Source organism: Staurois parvus, unplaced genomic scaffold (assembly GCF_062004578.1).
Source record: "Staurois parvus isolate SC_StPar_1 unplaced genomic scaffold, SC_StPar_1.0 ptg001214l, whole genome shotgun sequence".
NCBI lineage: Eukaryota > Metazoa > Chordata > Amphibia > Anura > Ranidae > Staurois > Staurois parvus.
The window spans coordinates 132,968-158,924 of NW_028319010.1; the positions used below are offsets into that span (position 1 = coordinate 132,968).

At 47.8% G+C, this 25,957-nt stretch overlaps 1 protein-coding gene across 2 annotated transcripts in view; it reads right to left on the bottom strand.

Annotated features, from left to right (window-relative positions):
- LOC149438138 (tyrosine-protein kinase HCK-like) overlaps nt 1-25,957 on the bottom strand; it is a 55,821-nt gene that overhangs the window by 16,971 nt on the left and 12,893 nt on the right. For both annotated transcript variants that reach the window (XM_089660207.1, XM_089660208.1), the window contains exons 3-6: nt 6,374-6,404; nt 6,104-6,200; nt 2,698-2,796; nt 22-125 (exon numbers count right to left, since the gene is read on the bottom strand). In XM_089660207.1, coding sequence (XP_089516333.1) covers nt 22-125; nt 2,698-2,796; nt 6,104-6,200; nt 6,374-6,404 — 331 coding nt within the window. The remainder of the gene's footprint in view (nt 1-21; nt 126-2,697; nt 2,797-6,103; nt 6,201-6,373; nt 6,405-25,957) is intronic.

The window sequence follows — 25,957 nt, forward strand, 5'->3', positions numbered from 1 at the left end:
CTCAATGCATCATTCATTCACCTTTCATAGTCTCGCTGTCCCGTATCATGAAGGCTCCAATCTGATTCTCAGGTGACAGCAGCTGTCGTTCCGCTTCTTTCCTTCCAACAGCCTTAAAGTACCACCTGAAAAAAAAATATGGTAATCTAGAGATATCTATCCCCTTCCGTCATTGAGATGAGAGGAGAATATTACATTTATGGCCGGCCTAGCTATTTCCTTTTTCCACACAACTACTATAAATATCGAATTCCATATGAAAATAGAGTTGTTTAGTGCCCAGAGTTTCCACTTACATTGTTTTTCCCCTTGGTCCCCCTTACCTAGCACATGTCCACCTTGTGTAATGGTAACCCTTGAACCTTTGCCATCGGCTGGTCATTACTCAGCACTGCAGCTCAGGTCTTGCTGCAGTGCACACCTGCCACAATCAGGATTTCTTAAATATACTGTTGGACATTCAGCTTGTGCCTGATCAACAGGTTGTGTTTGACCCAATACTGTGTGCACTACTCACAATTGTTCACTTGATTAGGACTGTTTTGGAGCTCTGTCTTATACCTATTCTTTCCTAATCCTGCTGTTGTCTGCTGTCTGCCCAGAGCACCTGCCTGTAGGTTTCGTCCTGCTCTTTGTGTCTCTCCAACCTACAGTTGGGGTTATTTACTAAAACAAGAGCGTGCAAAATCTGGTGCAGCTCTGCATAGAAACCAATCAGCTTCCAGGTTGTAATGCCAAACCTAATTGAAGAAGCTGAATTTAGAAGCTGAGTGGCTACCATGCACAGCTGCACCAGATTCAGTAAATTCACAGAGTGCACCAATTTTAGTAAATACTCAATGAGTCCACCAAACCATGCGGCATGTTGAAACAGTACGCCAATCGCTCTTTGCCTCAAACACCTGAGCATGTATACTTGATAACATGGCTCCTAGGTAACTGAAGCTATTCCGTTCTTAAACCTGACTAGGTGTTCTCCTGTGATGCAGTGGGTTCCTTAAAGCAGAGCTCCACCCAAAAGGGGAAGTTCCGCTTTAAGGACTGCTCCCCCGTTCTCCATTAAGGATTGGCACCTTTGGGGGGCGGGGGGGAGTGGGTACCCGAATTTGACAGGTACACGCTCCCACTACCGGTCCTATCGCCTAGGCGATAGGAAGTGGAAGGTGTCCTCCCTTCCTGTAGTCTTTTGGGACACATGACAGGTCCTAGAAGACTACAGGACCATTCATAAAGCGCAGTGCTACTTGCGCATGCGTAGTGGGTACCCGACTGTGAAGCCGCAAGCTACCACAGCCGGGTGCCCACGCTGAAGGTGCCGGCCTCCTGGTATACAGGACGGCCGGTGAAACGGGCTGCAGGGGACACAACGCGGGACCGAGGGGCAGGTAAGTGGCTGTTTTTTAAAAGTCAGCAGCTACAGTTTTTGTAGATGATGACTTTTATTTTTTGACAGCGTGAGTGGAACTCCGCTTTAAGTTATAAGTTATTGGCTAGAGAAACAGTGAGATGTACTGGGCAGGGCTGGAGCAAAAGGTCATTGGTTGAGGGAGCAGACAGCATTGCATAAGAAACGCACAACATTTGACATTATTAGGAAAGTCAACGTTTAAAAAAGGCTGCTACTTCTGCATTCATAGTTACATAGTTAGTCTGGCTGAAAAAAGACAAAAGTTCATCCAGTACAACCATTAAAAAAAAAAGTTATAATCCTACACCCACAGTTGATCCAGAAGAAGACAAAAAAACTCAGCAAAGCATGATCCAATTTGCTCCTGCTGGGAAAAAAAATTCCTTCCTGATCCCCCGAGAGGCAATCGGATATTCCCTGGATCAACTTTACCTATAAATGTTATATCCAGTTATATTCTGTGTATCTAAGAAAGAATCCAGGACTTTTTTGAAACAATCCACTGAGCTGGCCACAACCAACTCTTGAGGGAGTCTATTCCACATTTTCACAGCTCTTACTGTGAAGAAACCTTTCCGTGTTTGGAGATTACATTTCTTTATTATCATCATCTTCATGAATAATATTTACAATCTAAGAGGTGAAATAACAACTGTTGCTTAAGCGATTTCAAGTAAATATTAGCTCCACATATATGCTGAATGAAAATGATCACTTTATATTTCCACTATAGGTAGCATCTGGTAAACTAAGCCCACTTTTGGCTACTCATACCTCCTGGGGGCCGCAGCATCTGCCAACTTTCATGGGGCCATCAAATTTGAATGATTGGGCATGTCAGAAATTTTTTAAAAAACTAAATTTCTAATCAATGATGGGAAAATCATGGGAGAAATACAAAGAAATGAACATGAGCCGTGACCTGGAAAGAGAAGAAGATTCCCAGCCACGAAAATTCTTCTCTGTAGCAATATGAGGTAAATTGAAGGCTTGGTTGTTCGAATTTCGAAATCAACGGTGTCACCATTGGATTACAAAACGCACAAAATTTCCGATTTTCAAAAGAGAATTCGTTCAGAATTTGACCCATGTAACGCCTGCCTAAAAAGGAAGTTTTGTCTGTAGATACACTTGTTGCTACCAGCAGCTCTGATCTTTTGTCAATCGGCAAATAAACGAGGAGGCGCTCTAGGAAAAGAGTAAAATCTCACTCCAAAGTGCTCCAACACATACAGCGAATGAATGGATTATTGAGAAGAAGGAAACGATAAAATATAGGTGTAACTTACTCTTCCGACTCCAGGGAGTTCACTTTTCCAACATAATTACTGGGAATATAGCCTTCTTCTCCTGTGTGTATTAAACGTGCATGCCACCACTCCCCGGACCTACAGCGACAGCAAATGAACTTTGTGATTGCAGAGAAAAGGTGATTCATTGAGGACTTCATAATCCAGACTGCATTCATAAATAAAAAATACAAGAAAGTGTCTGCATTGCCCATAATAATCAGATTCTAGCTGGCTTGTGTGAAAGATGTACAGAATTGCCTTTTTAAAACAGAAGGTATTCATGTGTCACTGCTTTCATTGGACATCTGAAAAACAAGATATCTGTTTATCAAGTCATTATGACGGAGATTTTTCAGATTGCCTGATTCTTATCTGTCCTTGGGTAAAGCGATACTAAACCCCGGACCCTGCATTCACTATATCTGGTCTCCCCAGACCCTGCATTCACTATATCTGGTCTCCCCGGACCCTGCATTCACTATATCTGGTCTCCCCGGACCCTGCATTCACTATATCTGGTCTCCCAGGACCCTGCATTCACTATATCTGGTCTCCCCGGACCCTGCATTCCCTATATCTGGTCTCCCCGGACCCTGCATTCCCTATATCTGGTCTCCCCAGACCTTCCATTCACTATATCTGGTCTCCCCGGACCCTGCATTCACTATATCTGGTCTCCCCGGACCCTGCATTCACTATATCTGGTCTCCCCGGACCCTGCATTCACTATATCTGGTCTCCCCGGACCCTGCATTCCCTATATCTGGTCTCCCCGGACCCTGCATTCCCTATATCTGGTCTCCCCAGACCTTGCATTCACTATATCTGGTCTCCCCGGACCCTGCATTCACTATATCTGGTCTCCCCGGACCCCGCATTCACTATATCTGGTCTCCCCGGACCCTGCATTCCCTATATCTGGTCTCCCCAGACCCTGCATTCACTATATCTGGTCTCCCCGGACCCTGCATTCACTATATCTGGTCTCCCCGGACCCTGCATTCACTATATCTGGTCTCCTCAGACCCTGCATTCACTATATCTGGTCTCCCCGGACCCTGCATTCACTATATCTGGTCTCCCCAGACCCTGCATTCACTATATGTGGTCTCCCCGGACCCTGCATTCACTATATCTGGTCTCCCCGGACCCTGCATTCACTATATGTGGTCTCCCCGGACCCTGCATTCACTATATCTGGTCTCCCCGGACCCTGCATTCACTATATCTGGTCTCCCCGGACCCTGCATTCACTATATCTGGTCTCCCCAGACCCTGCATTCACTATATGTGGTCTCCCCGGACCCTGCATTCACTATATCCGCTCTCCCCAGACCCTGCATTCACTATATGTGGTCTCCCCGGACCCTGCATTAACTATATCCGCTCTCCCCAGACCCTGCATTCACTATATCTGCTCTCGCCGGGACCCTGCATTCACTATACTCCCTCTCCCCGGACCCTGCATTCATTATATCCACTCTCCCCGGACCCTGCATTCACTATATCTGGTCTCCCCGGACCCTGCCTTCACTATATCCGCTCTCCCCGGACCCTGCATTCACTATATCTGGTCTCCCCGGACCCTGCATTCACTATATCTGGTCTCCCCGGACCCTGCATTCACTATATCTGGTCTCCTCAGACCCTGCATTCACTATATCTGGTCTCCCCGGACCCTGCATTCACTATATCTGGTCTCCCCGGACCCTGCATTCACTATATCTGGTCTCCCCAGACCCTGCATTCACTATATGTGGTCTCCCCGGACCCTGCATTCACTATATCTGGTCTCCCCGGACCCTGCATTCACTATATGTGGTCTCCCCGGACCCTGCATTCACTATATCTGGTCTCCCCGGACCCTGCATTCACTATATCTGGTCTCCCCGGACCCTGCATTCACTATATCTGGTCTCCCCGGACCCTGCATTCACTATATGTGGTCTCCCCGGACCCTGCATTCACTATATCCGCTCTCCCCAGACCCTGCATTCACTATATCTGGTCTCCCCGGACCCTGCATTAACTATATCCGCTCTCCCCAGACCCTGCATTCACTATATCTGCTCTCGCCGGGACCCTGCATTCACTATACTCCCTCTCCCCGGACCCTGCATTCATTATATCCACTCTCCCCGGACCCTGCATTCACTATATCTGGTCTCCCCGGACCCCGCATTCCCTATATCTGGTCTCCCCGGACCCTGCATTCATTATATCTGGTCTCCCCAGACCCTGCCTTCACTTTATCTGCTCTCCCCGGACCCTGCATTCACTATATCTGGTCTCCCCAGACCCTGCATTCACTATATCTGCTCTCCCTGGGACCCTGCATTCACTATATCTGCTCTCCCCCGGACCCTGCATTCACTATATCTGCTCTCCCCCGGACCCTGCATTCACTATATCTGCTCTCCCCGGACCCTGCATTCACTATATCTGGTCTCCCAGCACCCTGCATTCACTATATCCGCTCTCCCCGGACCCTGCATTCACTATATCCGCTCTCCCCGGACCCTGCATTCACTATATCCGCTCTCCCCGGACCCTGCATTCACTATATCCGCTCTCCCCGGACCCTGCCTTCACTATATCCGCTCTCCCCGAACCCTGCATTCACTATATCTGGCCTCCCTGGATCCTGCATTCACTATATCCGCTCTCCCCGGACCCTGCATTCACTATATCCGCTCTCCCCGGACCCTGCATTCACTATATCCGCTCTCCCCGGACCCTGCATTCACTATATCTGCTCTCCCTGGACCCTGCATTCACTATATCTGCTCTCCCTGGACCCTGCATTTACTATATCTGGTCTCCCCGGACCCTGCATTCACTATATCCGCTCTAGCCGGACCCTGCATTCACTATATCCGCTCTCCCCGGACCCTGCATTCACTATATCCGCTCTCCCCGGACCCTGCATTCACTATATCCGCTCTCCCCGGACCCTGCATTCACTATATCTGCTCTCCCAGGACCCTGCATTTACTATATCTGGTCTCCCCGGACCCTGCATTCACTATATCTGGTCTCCCCGGACCCTGCATTCACTATATCTGGTCTCCCTGGACCCTGCATTCACTATATCCGCTCTCCCCGGACCCTGCAATTACTATATCTGGTCTCCCCAGACAATGCATTAGAAGGCGCTTGACTATTTATTTCAAATAAAAATAACTTAAGCTGGCATTTAACGCTTCTTCAGAAAACACAGAAACGTTCCTTTCCTACACATACATCAGTGAAGCCTTCTAGGGATCTGAGTGATCTAGTGTTGGCTGAACTGGTATAACGTACTCCTCCAGTAACTGGAAATAATCCCCATTCCTACACATACATCAGTGAAGCCTTCTGGTGATCTAAGTGATCAATTGTTGGCTGAACTGGTATAACTTACTCCTCCAGTAACTGGAAATAATCGCCTTTCCTAAACGTCAGGTCTTCAGGATGGACACCATCATAGTCATAGAGGGCCACCAGGTCCGCCTCTTCCCCTGCAAGACAACAGATCAGCAAACATATTGTCAGGATACCCAAATAGTGTGGGGCTTCATCAATAAACAAACCATACATTTTGGATGAATTCACGGCCCTCTGCACAAACTAAGGGGTTATCAGGGTTCTAGATCCATTCAGCAGTAAAGCTGCATTGTCACAGGGCACTTACCTCCACCGACTGAGCTCTCCTTAGGTTTTTTCTGAAAAAAAAAAAAAGAATAAAACACAATGTCATTTCCTTATTCCCAATAAAGCACAAATTCCAAAAATGTCACCATTTTGTGCACTGAATGTTATCTGCTTAACCTAAATCATCTAATCAGTGTGTGTTATTTATTTTTTATAACTTTACTTCTATATACGGTAGAGTTTGCAGTTCTAGGTGTACACAGGGCATTCTTTCTGATCAGTACATATACACTAACAATAAATACTCAAACCAAAAACAGGCTGGAGGCTTCAGATGAACTCATTGGTAACCCATAGGTATTGTGACATGTCCTTGCAGGGTGTGCAGTTCTGGGAAGCTGGTGGGAGGTCCAAAGCAGCTCCCATTTGATGAGAGGATTAGAAGCCTCAAAAGTCTCCAAATGCCCATGCCTACAACCAGGGGCGGACTGACAACTCATGGGGCCCCTGGGCAATAGGGGATCATGGGGCCCCTGTGTCCTTGCCCACACTCAAAAAAGCCTATAAAAAAGGTATCAGGGGCATCTCATGGGGCCCCCTACTGACCCCGGGCCCTTGGGCAGTGTCCGAGTTTCCAAATGGTCAGTCCTCGCCCCTGCCTACAATCCATTCAATTTAAAATAGAAGTGAAAGGCAAAACATTTGTGTGCAGATATAAAATAACATGTTGAATACCTTTTTCCCGTTTTATAAGTGATCACATTCCCTCTCAGCTCCTTATGCAGCTGAGAAGAGAGAGCTGGGGGGGGGGAGAAATGGCAGAACACTGAGATTCTCAGTGAATGGCTGGGGGGGGGGGGGGTGGTGTCAGCAGAAGTCTGATCATTTGGGGAGAGCACACTGGAGGAGATTTACTAAAACTGGTTCACTCAGAATCTGGTGTAGCTGTGCGCAGGGGTGTAGTTACAAGGCATTTGCCTAGGGCGGCATTTCTCAAGGGGGGCAGCACAGCCCCGTGGAAGAAAGGACGGAAGAAGGGATCACACGTGGCATGGGGACCTGGTGGGTTCCGAGATAGGCTGCGGGTTTCATGACGGAGTATGCACAGCCCGACTCTCGTTCCCGGGGATGTCCGGAGCTGTGAAGGTGAGTGTCTTTCTCTCAAGGCTTTCTCGGGTGGGAGGCAAGGGTGTTGTTGCTCAATGTCAGGCTCTCTCTACGGGGGGGGGGCAATTTTTGTGTTTCCTAGGGCAACAAAAAACCTAAATACGCCACTGGCTGTGCGTGGTAGCCAATCAGCTTGTTCAATTAGGCTTTGTTACTAAAACCTGGAAGCGGATTGGTTTCTATGCAGAAGTGCACCTGATTTTGCACTCTCCAGCATGCTTGTTATAATTCCTTGTCTGTGAGTATATATATATATATTTTATTTAATAAAATCACAGATTTACTGAGGTAATGCGCAAGGTTGGTGCGCTCTTTTTTTTTCTTCACTTCACAGTATCGGTCAGGCTTCCCCAGCCTTGTTCTAGAGCTGCACAACCTTCCATGCACTGGTGGAATTGTTTTGAGGTTCCTTCGACCCTTCCACCACTGGTTTGAGTCCTAAAGCGTAGGAGGTGTCGTTTCTGTTTCTGCTGAAAAGACTTCCACACCTGACACTTCTGGGTTGGATGCCTGGTCCACTTCTGTGCGCCGTGTATCCTCGGAATGGCTTCTAGTGACACAGGGGCTGATTGAAGGAACCCCAGAGCTCAGCTGGAGACCAAGGCATCTGACACTCCTGGAAGTTTGGCAGTAGTAGAGAACAAGGTCTGTGACATGGCCAGGGGCGGACTGACCATTTGGAAACGTGGGCACTGCCGGAGGGCCTGGGGTCAGTATGGGGCCCCATGAGATGCCCCTGGTACCTTTTTCATAGGCTTTTTTGAGTTTGGGCAAGGACACAGGGGCCCCATGATCCCCTATTACCCGGGGGCCCTATGAGTTGTCAGCCCACCCCTGGACATGGCAGACGTGACCAAGTTGCATTCAAGTGTGGGTGCTGAACAGAGCGGAGGGGGGTGAAGGAAAGGTATGTGATGATGGGAAAGGACAAAGCAATGATTCACAAGGGGAAAAGCAGAACTAAACTCAACAATTTAACTGTTTATCGAACAGCTGCATTCAAGTCATGCCATGAATAACTGTCACAGTTACTTGCGCTCTTCACCGAACTGTCAAGCTAACAAATCGCTGTAAAGCAGTGATCCCCAAACTATGGCCTGAGGGCTGGATGCGACCCTTTGCTTGCTTTCATCTGGCCCTTGGACCATTATTCCCCCCACTGTCAGCAACGGTGCAGCATAGTTCCTGCCCCTGACATCTACAATGGGGCACTATTCCTCCCACTGACACCAATAATGGGGCATTATTCCTTCCGTTGACAAAAATGATGGGGCACTATTCCTTCCACTGACACCAACGATGGGGCACAATTCCTTCCACTGACACCAATGATGGGGCGCTATTCCTCCCACTGATACCAATGATGGGGCACTATTCCTCCCACTGATACCAACGATGGGGCACTATTCCTTCCACTGACACCAAAAATAGGGCACTCTTCCTCCCACTGATACCAATGACGGGGCACAATTCCTCCCACTGACACCAATGATGGGGCACTATTCCTCCCACTGACACCAACAATAGGGCACTATTCCTTCCACCGATACCAACAATGGGGCACAATTCCTTCCACTGACACCAATGATGGGGCATTATTCCTCCCACTGACACCAACAATGAGGAAATATTCCTCTCACTGACACCAACGATGAGGCACTATTCCTTCCACTGACACTAACAATGGGGCACTATTCCTTCCACTGACACCAATGATGAGGCACTATTCCTCCCACTGACACCAATGATGAGGCACTATTCCTTCTACTGACACTAACGATGGGGCACTATTCCTCCCACTGATACCAATGATGGGGCACTATTCCTCCCACTGATACCAATGATGGGACACTATTCCTCCCACTGATACCAATGATGGGGCACTATTCCTCCCACTGGCACCAATGATGAGGCACTATTCTTTCCACTGATACCAATGATGGGGCACTATTCTTCCCACTGATACCAATGATGGGGCACTATTCCTCCCACTGATACCAATGATGGGGCACTATTCCTGCCACTGGCACCAATGATGAGGCACTATTCTTTCCACTGACACTAATGATGGGGCACTATTCCTCCCACTGACACCAATGATGGGGCACTATTCCTCCCACTGATACTAATGATGGGGCACTATTCCTCCCACTGATACTAATGATGGGGCACTATTCCTCCCACTGGCACCAATGATGAGGCACTATTCTTTCCACTGACACTAATGATGGGGCACTATTCCTCCCACTGACACCAATGATGGGGCACTATTCCTCCCACTGATACTAATGATGGGGCACTATTCCTCCCACTGATACTAATGATGGGGCACTATTCCTCCCACTGACACCAATGATGGGGCACTATTCCTCCAACTGATACCAATGATGGGACACTATTCCTCCCACTGATACCAATGATGGGGCACTATTCCTCCCACTGGCACCAATGATGAGGCACTATTCTTTCCACTGATACCAATGATGGGGCACTATTCTTCCCACTGATACCAATGATGGGGCACTATTCCTCCCACTGATACTAATGATGGGGCACTATTCCTTCCACTGACACCAATGATGGGGCACTATTCCTCCCACTGATACCAATGATGGGGCACTATTCCTCCCACTGATACCAATGATGGGGCACTATTCCTCCCACTGATACCAATGATGGGGCACTATTCCTCTCACTGACACCAACGATGGGGCACTATTCCTCCCACTGATACCTATGATGGGGCACTATTCCTCTCACTGACACCAATGATGGAGCACTATTCCTCCCACTAACAATAATGATGGGGCACTATTCCTCCCACTGATACCAATGATGAGGTACTATTCCTCCCACTGACACCAATGATGAGGTACTATTCCTCCCACTGATACCAATGATGTGGCACTATTCCTCTCACTGACACCAATGATGAGGTACTATTCCTCCCACTGACACCAATGATGGGGCACTATTCCTTCCACTGACACCAACGAGGGGGACACTGTTTACTCCCACTGACACCAAGACATTTTCTACTCCAGCTGGCCACAGTCTGGCCCTCCTAAAGTATGAAGGTCAGTAAACTGGCCCTTTGTTTAAAAAGTTTGGAGACCCCTGCTGTAACAGATAGGAGGATTTAGTTCAGCATTAAGCTATTTTGTTTGCTTGTATCTGACAAGAGACCTTCACTTAATAATTTCCTGCACATGCAAAAAAGTAGGAACCAAAGAAGTGTCATAACATCCCCTCCTATGTAATACAGCCCTACTAGATGAAGCAAGTTCCTATCATTTATCATTCTGCAACATGATGATGAAGCAACTTCTTAAGTAACTTCCCAAAATAAAAGAGGTGATCTCCACATTGAACACCCTCGATTTCCCCAGGGGATTTCCAGAAATTAATACGGCTGAAAATCAGACATGGGAAGACAAGGGAAATCCGGGCAGGCTATAGGAATGGGGGAGGTCAAGGTAGTCTATAGGAATGAGTAAAACAAATGCAGCCTATAGGAATAGGGGAAGCCAAGGAAGACCATAGGTATGGGTGAAACCAAGTCAGCCTACAGGAACAGGTAAAGCCAAGGAAGCCCATAGGTATGGGTGAAACCAAGGCAGCCTATAGGAATAGGTGAAGCCAAGGAAGCCAGTAGGAATAGGTGAAATCAAGTCAGCCTATAGGTATGGATGAAACCAAGTCAGCCTACAGGAACAGGTAAAGCCAAGGAAGACCATAGGAATGGGTGAAGCCTAGGAAGCCTATAGGAATAGGTGAAACCAAGGCAGCCTATAGGATTAGGCGAAACCAAGGCAGCCTATAGGATTAGGCAAAACCAAGGCAGCCTATAGGATTAGGCAAAACCAAGGCAGCCTATAGGATTAGGCGAAACCAAGGCAGCCTATAGGTATGGGTGAAACCAAGGCAACCTACAGGAATAGGTGAAGCCAAGGAAGACCATAGGAATTGGTGAAACCAAGGCGGCCTATAGGATTAGGCGAAACCAAGTCAGCCTATAGGTATGGGTGAAACCAAGGCAACCTACAGGAATAGGTGAAGCCAAGGAAGACCATAGGTATGGGTGAAACCAAGGAAGCCTATAGGAATAGGCAAAGCCAAAGAAGCCCATAGGAATGGGTGAAACCAAGACAGCCTATAGAAGTAGGTGACGCCTAGGCAGCCTATAAGTATTTGTGAAACCTAGACAGCCTATAGGAAGAGAAGAAACCTAGGTAACCTATAGGAATATATGAAGCCAAGGCGGCAAACAGGAATAGGTGAAACCAAGGCAGCCTATAGGAATAGGTGAAACCTAGGCAGCCCTTAGCAATATGTGAAGCCAAGGAAGCCAATAAGCATGGGTCAAACCAAGGCAGTCCTTAGCAATATGTGAAGCCAAGGAAGCCAATAAGCATGGGTCAAACCTAGACAGCCTATAGGAATAGGTGAAATGCAAAAAAGAAGGAACAAAAGAATAGAAGAGGGAAGAGAAGACTAAAGCAATAAGTGAAAGAAGCTGGGCCAGGGACAGTCAAGCTGGGGAGGAAAGTGCTAGATGATGCTGGACTCCCTCCAGCCAGGAAATGGAGCGGACTCTGTCTGACTTGCTGCAGATTCCAATGCACATTGTGAGAAGCTCACAGTGTGCAGTGAAATCAGAGGAAGCCGTTTCAGTCCAGGAGAGGAGCCGGTACAACTGTGCGAGACTGAAGGGAAGGCTAGAGCTCAGCTCTAAAGCCAAAAAGTTACGGAGTTCATTGAAAATGTTAGAACCTTCCTTGTTAATAAAACAAAAAAAGGAAAAACCACAAGTCACCAGAAAAGAAAACTTGATAGTTTTGCCGTGAGGAAACATTTGTAACATTTTGGAGTAAACCATTAACTGGAAGTGAGGGAGGTCTTGGCACAGTCAGTGCAATAAGAATGAGGAAACAGTGTTGAGTACGCAGAAGGAAACCTTTCGCTATCTCATCAATGTGCAGCACAAGGAAGCAGCGAGGCTTTTGAGGAATTCATACATAATGTTTGCATAAACCACAATGGTGTCTCCAAGGTTCACTCCAGTCAGGTATTCAAAGTTTGCATTTCAAGGGTCCGCTCACCCAAAACTGATGCTGTAGTCAGTGGTGCATTTAGGTTTTGTGCTGCCCTAGGCAACACAGAAATCGGACATCCCCTTCCCCGGCGGGGAGTGCCTGACACCGACCAACACCAGACCCCCCTCCCATATGGAGAGAGCCTGACACTGACCAACACCAGACCCCCTCCCCAAGAGAGCCTGACAGTGACCATCAACACCTCTACCCCCACCTGAGAGCCCTGGGAATGACACTCGGGCTCTGCATACACCATCAAGCAGCCCCTCTCAGATCCCACCTGGTCCCCATGCTGCATATATTCCTTCTTCTAGGGGGGCAGTGCTGCCCCCCTAAGAAATGCCACCCTAGGCAAATGCCTTGTTTGCCTTGTGGTAAATACGCCCCTGGCTGTAGTTATAAGGGGTCTCTGGCCATCTGAACGCCCCGCTCTCTTCCTTTGTCTCTTGTAGTCGCCCACAGAAAGGTCTATCCATCAGAATTTCCAGCTCTTCCCTCAATTTTTATGGGGTCTCACTTCTTCTGTTGCTTTTTTTTCCAATATGGAAGATAAATGATCACACCCGTCTACCGGGGCAATTTTGTAAACTTTTTTACACACGTTAGAATCTGCATTGTTCATTAGAAATCACTGTACCCCCTCCAAAAAAAAAATAATAGTTTCTGAAAGCAGAGGCCCCTCAAGAATAAAATGGTGGTGGTTGCAAATTTGTTTTTTTATGTTGCACATTAATCGGGTTTGCGCTGCATATACTCTGCATTATCACCCTGTTTTACCATACCTTTTGGAATAAAAGTTTATTTTAAAAAAGTACTACACTATGGGCACTTCTTTTGTGGCTCTTTCCTGGAGCTATTAAGCCTACAGATGATCCTCACCTAACCAGTATCCAGAGGGGGAGAGCCCTGTAAGCAGGCTGAGCACCCATCCATCCTAAAGGGGACCTCTGGATCAGCAGATTTCTACTTTAATCCCAAGACCTACTGCTGTGCTGACCAATATCTAGAAGGAAGTTCACCAGACGCCTGACATAGCCCACCTGCCATGGTGGATACATTTACATGCGCATTACCTATGCGCTTCTGGTGAGTGCGCAATTTTACCATTGTTTCCAGGCACAAGCTTTTAAATTCAGCTACAGAGGGGATCATTCACCTACACGTATTATATGAACTTTTGTCAGGAATGGACTCACCACTGGTGGTGCTGTGGCTCACTTGCTCTGTGGGCTGCAATACCAGCTCCTACCAGAGGGTGCTTTCAGCAGCCAGGGTCTCGCTCCTGCAATCAAGCCATCACCTGAGGCTGATTGCAGGAGGTCTATTTAAGCAGGACCAGGCCTGCAATCAGTGCCTTGGTGTTTGTTTCCCATGAGCCCCTGTACCTGGTATCCTGTGAATCTTCTGTTGCCGACCTCTGCATTGTTCCTGACCCTACTGACCGTCTCCTGTTGAACCCCTGGCTTGCTTGACCATCCTTCTGCCTGATCCTCTGTACCACGCTGCCCGTGAGTTACTGAACCCGGCTTGTGACCCTGACCATTCTCTGCTTGCTCCTCAGGTACCTCGTTGCCCGCACGTTGCTGACCTGGCCTGCCCCACTACGCCTTACGCTACCCAGACGATCCATCAATCCATCCCGCACGGATCTCTCCCTGTTACCAGGTCTGCCAGCCTCTTCACGTCAGGCTCCTTTCCCCGCACACCTCTGACGACACTCTCTACCATTGCCGGACGTACTCAGGGGTCACGACCTGGTCTCAGTCTGCTCCAAGTCCATCCCCACCATCAAGGGCCCTGGTGAATAAGCAGATTGGGACTTAGACCCCGCGCCCTGAGGAACCCCGTGCTGTGGGCTGCTAGAGACGCCGCCAGGCGGTGCTTAACAGTAACAAATGGCCTGCCTGACCATTCCACCTCTCCAGCCCTGGCTACACCTGTGTTCCCACACATTTCTGGTCATACCCGGATCTCTAACAACTTTTATGTACTTTTATTATCTTACATCCTATGAGTTATTTTACTAGCGCTGCACTTCTTATTTATACAGTTTTATCAAGGTTCATTTGGTTACCTTTAGTGCTACAGCTGCTATATTAAGAGCGCTCACTTTGTCTTACTATAGACTAATATTTGTGCAGCTGTTTATCAAATGTATATTTTCCGGGAAAAGAAAATAGACTAACATTAATTTTAGTGCAAGCAAACAATATTATACCCAATTTTTTGGTAAAACATAAAAGATTGGGTTGCATTGAGTACATAGATACCAAACACGTCAAGCTGCAAAGTTGCGCACACAAGTGAAATCACAAAATAATTATTCGAATTCTCCATAGACCATGCTTAAACGTCTTTACAGGTTATCACTTTAGAGCTAACTGTGAAATATGGCCTTAGAATGATTGCTTTCACTCTAAAGTTTGTGACAATACCTGTGTTTTTGGTATGGGGGGTGTGCGGGGGGTGAATAGGGTGCTTTCATTTCTTTTTAATCATTCATATTTATATTACTTTTAAACTTCTTTTATTTTATTTTATGTTAATGCTATTACAAGGGGCTAATACGCCCTCTATGTGATAGCATGGGCAGGTGACAAGTACTCTTTATGGTGGCACTGGGGGTTTATTAGACCCCCAATGTCCCCCCTGCCCTCCAATGCAGCTATTCCAGCACAGATCATGCTTGAGTAGCTGCATCATCGGTTACACTAGCTGGTGAATGACAGCTGTGAACTCATAAGTCATAAGGGTAATGACCAAAGCCGTATGGCCAAAACGCGTCAACCTGTTGTACCTACAATGTCATTTTCTGTGTGGTCGACTCAATAAAAGAAGACTTTAGCACAGTGGAGGTCATGCGGATCAATATTTTCTACAAAGATGCTGAACAGATAATGTGGATCGATCGTGGACCTGCCTAGATGCTGGGATGGACACATACTTGGGTATTAGCACCTCTATTTTTCTTTTCCAGGAAAGGAATGTTACGAGGTAACTAAGATACAATTTTCTGGTTTTTTTAGTAGACTAGAACCCCAATGTCAAACTTTTATTTTTTTATCTCTCTAAAGAAGCCCCAGAAGAAGTAAAAACCCAACAGGGGTTCTATGATGGGCAGCACAGTGGCTAAATGGTTAGCACTTCCGCCTGGCAGTACTCGGGTCGCTGGTTCAAATCCCGAACACGGCACCACCTCCCTGGAGTTTGCATGTTCTCCCTGTGCCTGCATGGGTTTCCTCCAGGTACTCCAGTTTCCTTCCACACTGCAAAAGACATGCTGGTAGGTGAATTGGCTCCTGTCTAAACTGGCCCTAGTATATGAATGTGAGTTAGGGACCTTAGATTGTACCCCCCTTGAGGGTTAGGGACCTTAGATTGTACGCCCCTTGAGGGTTAGGGACCTTAGATTGTACGCCCCTTGATGGTTAGGGACCTTAGATTGTACACCCCTTGAGGGTTAGGGACCTTAGATTGTACGCCCCTTGAGGGTTAGGGACCTTAGATTGTACGCCCCTTGAGGGTTAGGGACCTTAGAGTGTATGCCCCTTGAGGGTTAGGGACCTTAGATTGTACCCCCCTTGAGGGTTAGGGACCTTAGATTGTACGCCCCTTGAGGGTTAGGGACCTTAGATTGTACGCCCCTTGATGGTTAGGGACCTTAGATTGTACACCCCTTGAGGGTTAGGGACCTTAGATTGTACGCCCCTTGAGGGTTAGGGACCTTAGATTGTACGCCCCTTGAGGGTTAGGGACCTTAGAGTGTACGCCCCTTGAGGGTTAGGGACCTTAGATTGTACCCCCCTTGAGGGTTAGGGACCTTAGATTGTACGCCCCTTGAGGGTTAGGGACCTTAGATTGTACGCCCCTTGATGGTTAGGGACCTTAGATTGTACACCCCTTGAGGGTTAGGGACCTTAGATTGTACGCCCCTTGAGGGTTAGGGACCTTAGATTGTACGCCCCTTGAGGGTTAGGGACCTTAGAGTGTACGCCCCTTGAGGGTTAGGGACCTTAGATTGTACGCCCCTTGAGGGTTAGGGACCTTAGAGTGTACGCCCCTTGAGGGTTAGGGACCTTAGATTGTACGCCCATTGAGGGTTAGGGACCTTAGATTGTACGCCCCTTGAGGGTTAGGGACCTTAGATTGTACGCCCCTTGAGGGTTAGGGACCTTAGAGTGTACGCCCCTTGAGGGTTAGGGACCTTAGATTGTACGCCCCTTGAGGGTTAGGGACCTTAGAGTGTACGCCCCTTGAGGGTTAGGGACCTTAGATTGTACGCCCCTTGAGGGTTAGGGACCTTAGAGTGTACGCCCCTTGAGGGTTAGGGACCTTAGATTGTACGCCCATTGAGGGTTAGGGACCTTAGATTGTACGCCCCTTGAGGGTTAGGGACCTTAGATTGTACGCCCCTTGAGGGTTAGGGACCTTAGAGTGTACGCCCCTTGAGGGTTAGGGACCTTAGATTGTACGCCCCTTGAGGGTTAGGGACCTTAGAGTGTACGCCCCTTGAGGGTTAGGGACCTTAGATTGTACGCCCCTTGAGGGTTAGGGACCTTAGATTGTACGCCCCTTGAGGGTTAGGGACCTTAGATTGTACGCCCATTGAGGGTTAGGGACCTTAGATTGTACGCCCCTTGAGGGTTAGGGACCTTAGATTGTACGCCCCTTGAGGGTTAGGGACCTTAGATTGTACGCCCCTTGAGGGTTAGAGACCTTAGATTGTACGCCCCTTGAGGGTTCAGAGACCTTAGATTGTACTCCTCTTGAGGGTTAGGGACTGATGTGAATGTACAATATATATGTAAAGCGCTGCGTAAATTGACAGCACTATATAAGTACCGGAAATAAATAAAATAATATTTCCCACTTCATTCAAATTTAAAAAAAAAAGTTTTTGGCTGGACATACACTTTAAAAAAAAAAATCTATAACATTTATTCTCATTTATATCAAATCTTTCATAAGAACTCTGAAGCAACCAATCAAATGTAAATATTCATTCTCCATGTTTCACTTTCCTGTGCAGCTTGAATGCGATTGGCTGCTACCAGACAATATAGACCATGGGGGTCAAACCGGCGGCTCTCCAAACTACAAGTCCCATGAGGCATTGCAAGATTGAGTTACATGCGTGACTCCCGAAGGCAGAGGCACGATGGGACTTGTAGTTTGGCAACAGCTGGAGGGCCGCCAGTTTGACACCCCTGATATAGACAGTCCTTTAACAAAGAGAAAGGTCGATGAAAGCAGACCATTGTTGTTGATGAAGGGTGCACAAACATTAGAAGCAGCTTATGATTTGCTTCTGGACCCGTCAGGAAAAGTCATGCTATTTTGCATATTACATTGAAAAAAAGGGAACTTGGATCATGTGATATTTTTTACTCTTTAACATTTCCCTTTTTATCCGAAATGTTATTTTGTTTTAAAACCAAATTCTGGGAAACAACACAGTCAAAATACAAACAAATGAACAAAATTACAGCCAAAGAGCGAGTGATTCTGTTCAGCTGATCCAGGCACTCCTGCCAAACATCAGCGCCAGGCTAGTGGTCTGACTTTTTTCTCCACTGTAGGTAAGCAATACAGTTTGGCCGCTGAACCACTTACTGACTGCAGGACAAAGAAGGAGTGTGAGCATACTGATGAGGTCATCATCCCACTCACTCTGCTCCCTCCTCCTGTCAGCAACATTGGCAGAATTAGGCAAAGCAGCAAATCCTGATTAGCTCACAACATAGCCACTCCCTCTCCCAGTCCTATTACGCAGGTCAATATAGAAAACTAAAGCTACGTTCAGTTCTCTGCATGACAGGAATGTGCACAAAATTGCGTGCTTACCCGACACAAAGAGAAACGCATTGCCCTTTAACAGATGTTAAGGTCATCCCACACATCTGCAAACGCAGGTGTTTTCACCAAACTTGCATGGTGGTGCAACACTCTGCGGTTCAGTGCAGTGCGCATTTTGAAAAGAGTCACCCTAGGTTCACATCTGTTCGGGTGGTGCGCTGTGGAAAGAACGAGTGACGGTTCAATAAAACTGTGAAAATTGCTGGAATCGGTGCATCCGCACTGTGTCCCCCGTTGCATTTGCACTTTGTCTCCCGGTACATCCGCACGATGTCTCCCGGTGCATCCGCACTGTGTCTCCCGGTGCATTCGCACTGTATTTCCCATTGCATTTGCACTTTATCTCCCGGTGCATCTGCATTGTTTCTCCCGGTGCATCCGCACTGTGTCTCCCGGTGCATCCGCACTGTGTCTCCCGGTGCATCCGCACTGTGTCTCCCGGTGCATCCGCACTGTGTCTCCCGTTGCATTTGCACTGTGTCTCCCGGTGCATCCGCATTGTGTCTCCCGGTGCATCCGCACTGTGTCTCCCGGTGCATTCGCATTTTGTCTCCCGGAGCATCCGCACTGTGTTCCCTGGTGCATTCGCATTTTGTCTCCCGTTGCATTTGCACTGTGTCTCCCGGTGCATCCGCACTGTGTCTCCCGGTGCATCCGCACTGTGTCTCCCGGTGCATCCGCACTGTGTCTCCCGGTGCATCCGCACTGTGTCTCCCGGTGCATCCGCACTGTGTCTCCCGGTGCATCCGCACTGTGTCTCCCGGTGCATCCGCACTGTGTCTCCCGGTGCATCCGCACTGTGTCTCCCGGTGCATCCGCACTGTGTCTCCCGCTGCATTCGCATTTTGTCTCCCGGTGCATCCGCACTGTGTCTCCCGGTGCATCCGCACTGTGTCTCCCGGTGCATTCGCACTGTATTTCCCATTGCATTTGCACTTTATCTCCCGGTGCATCTGAATTGTTTCTCCCGGTGCATCCGCACTGTGTCTCCCGGTGCATCCGCACTGTGTCTCCCGGTGCATCCGCACTGTGTCTCCCGGTGCATCCGCACTGTGTCTCCCGCTGCATCCGCACTGTGTCTCCCGCTGCATCTGCACTGTGTCTCCCGGTGCATCCGCACTGTGTCTCCCGGTGCATCCGCACTGTGTCTCCCGGAGCATCCGCACTGTGTTCCCTGGTGCATTCGCATTTTGTCTCCCGTTGCATTTGCACTGTGTCTCCCGGTGCATCCGCACTGTGTCTCCCGGTGCATCCGCACTGTGTCTCCCGGTGCATCCGCACTGTGTCTCCCGGTGCATCCGCACTGTGTCTCCCGGTGCATCTGCATTTTGTCTCCCGGTGCATCTGCACTGTGTCTCCCGGTGCATCCGCACTGTGTCTCCCGGTGCATCCGCACTGTGTCTCCCGGTGCATTCGCACTGTATTTCCCATTGCATTTGCACTTTATCTCCCGGTGCATCTGAATTGTTTCTCCCGGTGCATCCGCACTGTGTCTCCCGGTGCATCCGCACTGTGTCTCCCGGTGCATCCGCACTGTGTCTCCCGGTGCATCCGCACTGTGTCTCCCGGTGCATCCGCACTGTGTCTCCCGGTGCATCCGCACTGTGTCTCCCGCTGCATCCGCACTGTGTCTCCCGCTGCATCTGCACTGTGTCTCCCGGTGCATCCGCACTGTGTCTCCCGGTGCATCCGCACTGTGTCTCCCGGAGCATCCGCACTGTGTTCCCTGGTGCATTCGCATTTTGTCTCCCGTTGCATTTGCACTGTGTCTCCCGGTGCATCCGCACTGTGTCTCCCGGTGCATCCGCACTGTGTCTCCCGGTGCATCCGCACTGTGTCTCCCGGTGCATCCGCACTGTGTCTCCCGGTGCATCCGCACTGTGTCTCCCGGTGCATCTGCATTTTGTCTCCCGGTGCATCTGCACTGTGTCTCCCGGTGCATCCGCACTGTGTCTCCCGGTGCATCCGCACTGTGTCTCCCGGTGCATCCGCACTGTGTCTCCCGGTGCATCCGCACTGTGTCTCCCGGTGCATCCGCACTGTGTCTCCCGGTGCATCCGCACTGTGTCTCCCGCTGCATCCGCATTTTGTCTCCCGGTGCATCTGCACTGTGTCTCCCGGTGCATCTGCACTGTGTCTCCCGGTGCATCTGCACTGTGTCTCCCGGTGCATCCGCACTGTGTCTCCCGGTGCATCCGCACTGTGTCTCCCGGTGCATCCGCACTGTGTCTCCCGTTGCATTTGCACTGTGTCTCCCGGTGCATCCGCATTGTGTCTCCCGGTGCATCCGCATTGTGTCTCCCGGTGCATCCGCACTGTGTCTCCCGGTGCATCCGCACTGTGTCTCCCGGTGCATCCGCACTGTGTCTCCCGCTGCATTCGCACTGTGTCTCCCGCTGCATTCACATTTGTCTCCCGGTGCATCCGCACTGTGTCTCCCGGTGCATCCGCACTGTGTCTCCCGGCGCCTATATGTTGAACATGACTCACTGGTTTGAACGAGCCCTAAGGCTTGGTTCACATATGTGTGGGTGGTGCCGCTTCAGATCCACACAAAAATCTGCACAGAGAAATGCATTAAGGTAAAAAAAAAATAACCTCATGGCTTTACAACTACTTTAATGCCTAAGGCCTGCTTCACATCTATACGGATAGTTGCAGGTGTGGGAATCGCAGCGATTCCGCACACGCAACCGCCCACAGTCAAAACGTGTTGCTATATGAAAATGCGTGAGGCTGCCATTCATGCTAATAGCACCCCCACGCATCTAAAAATACAGAGCATTTGCAGGTGTGGAAACTGCAAAAGCACCATGCGATTTCCTGGCTTCTGCTTTCTTCGAAGGCTGCATGAACCTTTTTTCTGTGGAAAATGCAGGCACGGCGGTCTATTCAAATAACTGGGCTGCCATGGCCACGCAAACGCAGGCTGCAAACCCGCGTACATGTTATCCAGTCCTCAATAATAAGTCGTGTTTTTCAGCCTTGAGTTGAAACGTTGTGTGAGAAATAGCATCAAATGTAAAGTTTTCAAAGCACGCATCCACTTGCTTCTTTCTTTTTCAGGGCCTTTTTGCCCAATTCTATTTAAAAAGTTCCACAAAAATGCTTCCCACGCAGGGGTATCCACCATCACACACATGAAACAATATTCAACCTTCTGGCTCTCTCAGGCAGGGGCGGACTGACAACTCATGGGTCCCCCGGGCAATAAGGGATCATGGGGCCCCTGTGTCCTTGTCCAAACTCAAAAAAGCCTATGAAAAAGGTACCAGGGGCATCTCATGGGGCCCCCTACTGACCCCGGGCCCTCGGGCAGTGCCCAAGTTTCCAAATGGTCAGTCCGCCCCTGCTCTCAGGTATATAGCGGTCTCCTACCGACTCCTTCAAAAATGGCTTTTAGCACACAGCTACTCTGGCTTCCACCTCTCCTAGGTGAAGCTCTCTGACTCCTGGGCAACAACCTTCTGTCTGCCTGGGTGGAGCCCAGAAACATGGGTTAGGCCCAGGGGAGGACTGACCATTTGGAAACTCGGGCACTGCCCGAGGGCCCGGGGTCAGTAGAGGGCCCCATGAGATGCACCTGGTACCTTTTTCATAGGCTTTTTTGAGTTTGGGCAAGGACACAGGGGCCCCATGATCCCCTATTGCCCGGGGGCCCCATGAGTTTTCAGTCTGGTTAGGCCTCTACAAAAAGGCCTGCACACACCTGTACAATCAGTGTGCTGGGGGTTCTCAAAACACGGACCCCGGATTGGAGATTTCATCCCTCCCAGATCTCTTTGAAATCTTCAGGCTCCAGATCCCAAAACGGTCTTTACCAATAAAGGAGGAGACCGAAAAGCCAGTTTTCTCTGCATTACATAAACCCTCTGGAGCCCCTCAACGGGCCTGGTTGAGAATCCAGGGTTATCAGCTTGACTTCGACCGAGGCAGGATACCGCACTGCCACAGTTCACACTTTTGTCCTTGAACCCGGGAGGTCCTCTTAAAAACCCAACACGGCATACCCTTCTCAACGATGCGTCAATGCTTGCCTCCTTCACTGCTTTATGTTGCTGGCAGTGCAAACCATACAGGAGCAGTGCATGTTCCTTGGGGGCTGAACATTCTTTCCTGGTCTACACCCAATCATCTATGATGTACCTCAGAGGAGGAGCAGCTAAAATTCATATTTTCTTAACCCGAGGTGCCAATTACACAAGTGGAGACATCATAATCTGTATTAATCAGATGCAGGTTTTCCAAAAATGATAATGAAGTAACAGTACATAGTGGAGGTCTACATTGGGTCAGTCCACCCGAAACTGATTTTCACTCCACAAGAGGAAGTCACTTTTGTCTTTTTTGCTGACTCTGTTCCTGGAAAAGCAATTCCACCATGGGAACCTAATACAAATGTTATCTCTTCAGCATCTGCACTGCCAGAGGCTAAAATGTTCAGCTTTGGCAGCTACTAAAGATACCTGGGAGTGTTAATTTGAAGGTTTGAAGTGGAAAGACTGCAACGTAGTAATGACAGATCATGACAAAAATGTCACATCATGTGACATGAGCGAAACTAGTCTAAAAAAAGGTCCGGGATGTTTTTAACACATACCAGAGAAATCTATATTTAGCACTTTCCTCTCCCCTATGCAGTCAGTACTGTGTGACGGGTTCAGGTGCCCCCTAGGGATGTGTGTATGAGGATGCTTTTTAATAAAGCTCCGCCCATTTTTGACACCATGTAATGCAATTGTTGCAGAGAAATTTCACCACTCACCCTCCTGAGGATTTACCCCCCCCCCCCCTTCCTGACCAGGCAGTTTTTGTGTTACTTTAACTGACAATTGCGCGGTCATGCATATTGTAAAGCGCTGAGCAAACTGTTGGCGCTATATAAATCCTGTATAATAATAACGCTGCACCCAAATGAAATTTACGTCCTTTCTTTCCCCCCGAATTGAGCTTTCTTTTGGTGGTATTTGATAGCCTGTGCGGTTTTTATTTTTTACGCTGTAAAAAAAAATGACTGACAATTTTGAGAAAAAAAACAATATTTTTGACTTTTTGTTATTAAACATATCCAGTAAAAAAATTTAAAAAATCAACTTTCGTCATAAATTTAGGACAAAGCGTATTCTGCGCCGTGTCTTTGCTAATGGGGTGCCTCGGGACTGTCCATAATTTCAAAGGGTGCCTTGACTGAAAAAAGATTGAGAAACACAGTGGGAACCCATTCGTCGTACATGACCTCTGTGTGAGGTTCTGATCATGTGATCACTGATTGGCCAATCAGTGATCACATGCAGAGTAGTAAGCAACATGTCACTTCTGACATCATTGCTTACTACGTGTGAAATCTGTGAATGATCACAGAGCTCACATGGTACAAGGCTATTCACAACAGCCCTGTACCATGTGACAAGCTGTGACCAATCACAGCTCACACAGTATTTCGCAATGGCTGCAAGAATGCAGCCAGAAAGAAGGAGAAATGATTGCTTTTACAGCCTTTATGGGTGTAAAAGCTATCAGTGTAAAATAAAAAAATCTTCATCACCCCCCACAAGTATGGTGACACTGTACTGCTAGGGTGACAGTATGTTAAAAAAACATTAATAATATAAAAAAATAAAATAAAAATGTAAAATAAAATTTTAAAATTATAATTTTTGGCTATAAACTAGTTTGGGTTTTTTTTTTTTTTACTAAAAAGATAACTGAATATATTTTGGCCGAGATTTATGAAGAAAGATTTATTTGCAAAATGTTAAAAGAAAAACACTTTTTTTCAAAATGTTTGGACTTTTTCATTTATATAGCAAAAAAAACAAAACAAAAACCACCAAAATAAAGTTTTATCTGTCTCAAAAAAATGCTATATGGGCAGTGTTGCATGACCGCGCAATTGTCATTCAAAGTGTGATAGCACCGAAAGCTGAAAATTGGCCTGGACGGGAAGGGGGTGAAAGTGTCCGGACTTGAAGTGGGAGATTGTGCCAATTCTTCCATTTCCTCCTAGGTGGGACATGAGAGTGCATCTAATACCACTGATATTTGTGCTGAATGATAGGGATCATTCTTGAGGTCATTGGACTGTTCATGTGACTATGCTAATATTCCCATTTCCTCCTATACTCAGCACACCTCTATACGGCTCTCTGCTTATATATATAAATATAAAAGAAGTTGTGAGCGAAAACAAAAAAAGCAGCCGCAGCATCAAAAAAGGATACCAAAGAACCTTACAAACCATATAACATAAAAGATGCGGCGCTATAGTATAAATAAAACGTCCAAAATATCAATATATGGTGGTTAGGTGATTAATGTGATCACAAAAGTTATATCACAAGCAAAGTGACATGCGGTGCAAAACCAGTCCTTGTGACAGTTATTTTTCTTCAAAGTGCTGCTTCCATGCAGTAAACGTGAAAAGGATAAGGCTGTGCACTCACCAGATGCACAGTGTAACTGCGCATTTAGAGATATATTATCTCCACTAGATCCACAAGTATCTTCAAGAGGTCAGGCCAGATATTCCTCCACCAGCTGGATGTTGCTAGTAATCCACGGTCTCTCTCTTAGGTGGCTCTATAGGTGATAAGTGACTCACCAAGGGCCACAAAGAAAGGAGACCAATAGCATGATACCGTTTTAAAAGATATTTATTTCATATACAGTATGATATAGGTGAGGAAAACAAACAATCACTGACCATGAGGTGAATAGAAAGATGGCCGCCGGGACCTCCGTGGTGCCGGCGGCAGAGAAATAGTGACGCTGTAGCTCCTACCCTGACGCGTTTCGTGCTAACCGCACATCATCAAAGGGGATAAGCTTCCAACTTTTGTGATCACATTAATCACCTAACCACCATATATTGATATTTTGGACGTTTTATTTATACTATAGCGCTGCATCTTTTATGTTATACTGCTTATATATATGCTCAGGATTCCAAAGGTGCACCTTGACGTCAATGGACTTTGTGACATTTGATTATACTCCCATTTCCTTCTCAGAGCCGCATTCTACATCATTCTACACAGTTCCCTGCCTATCCTGTGCATGACAACGTTGTCTGGAGCTGATCGGTGTAGACTTTGTGGTTTACAATCATTTATATTGTGCTGATGGCTCAGCGTTTATCTAAAGCCAAAATGTTATTTTTTGTTTTGGATAAAGCATTCAGGGGTTAGACCCCTTGCCAGGTTTTACTGCATTTGTGTCCCTCATTAGGAATATGTACTCTTCCAACGGGGACATTTGTTCCAGCGAAAACAGTCTAAGGAGGAATTTCCCTTCACTTTGTGTCTACAGAATAGGAAGTGATGAGAAATCTCCCCAATGAGGCACGGGTGGGAAGAAGCAGGGGTTTTCACTATTCCCTACTTCAGGGGTCTCCAAACTTTATAAACAAAGGGCCAGTTTACTGTTTATTAAACTCTAGATGACTGGGTTGTGGCCAGTGGGGGAAGAAAATGTCCTGGTGTCAGTGGGAGTAAAGAGTGCAGCAT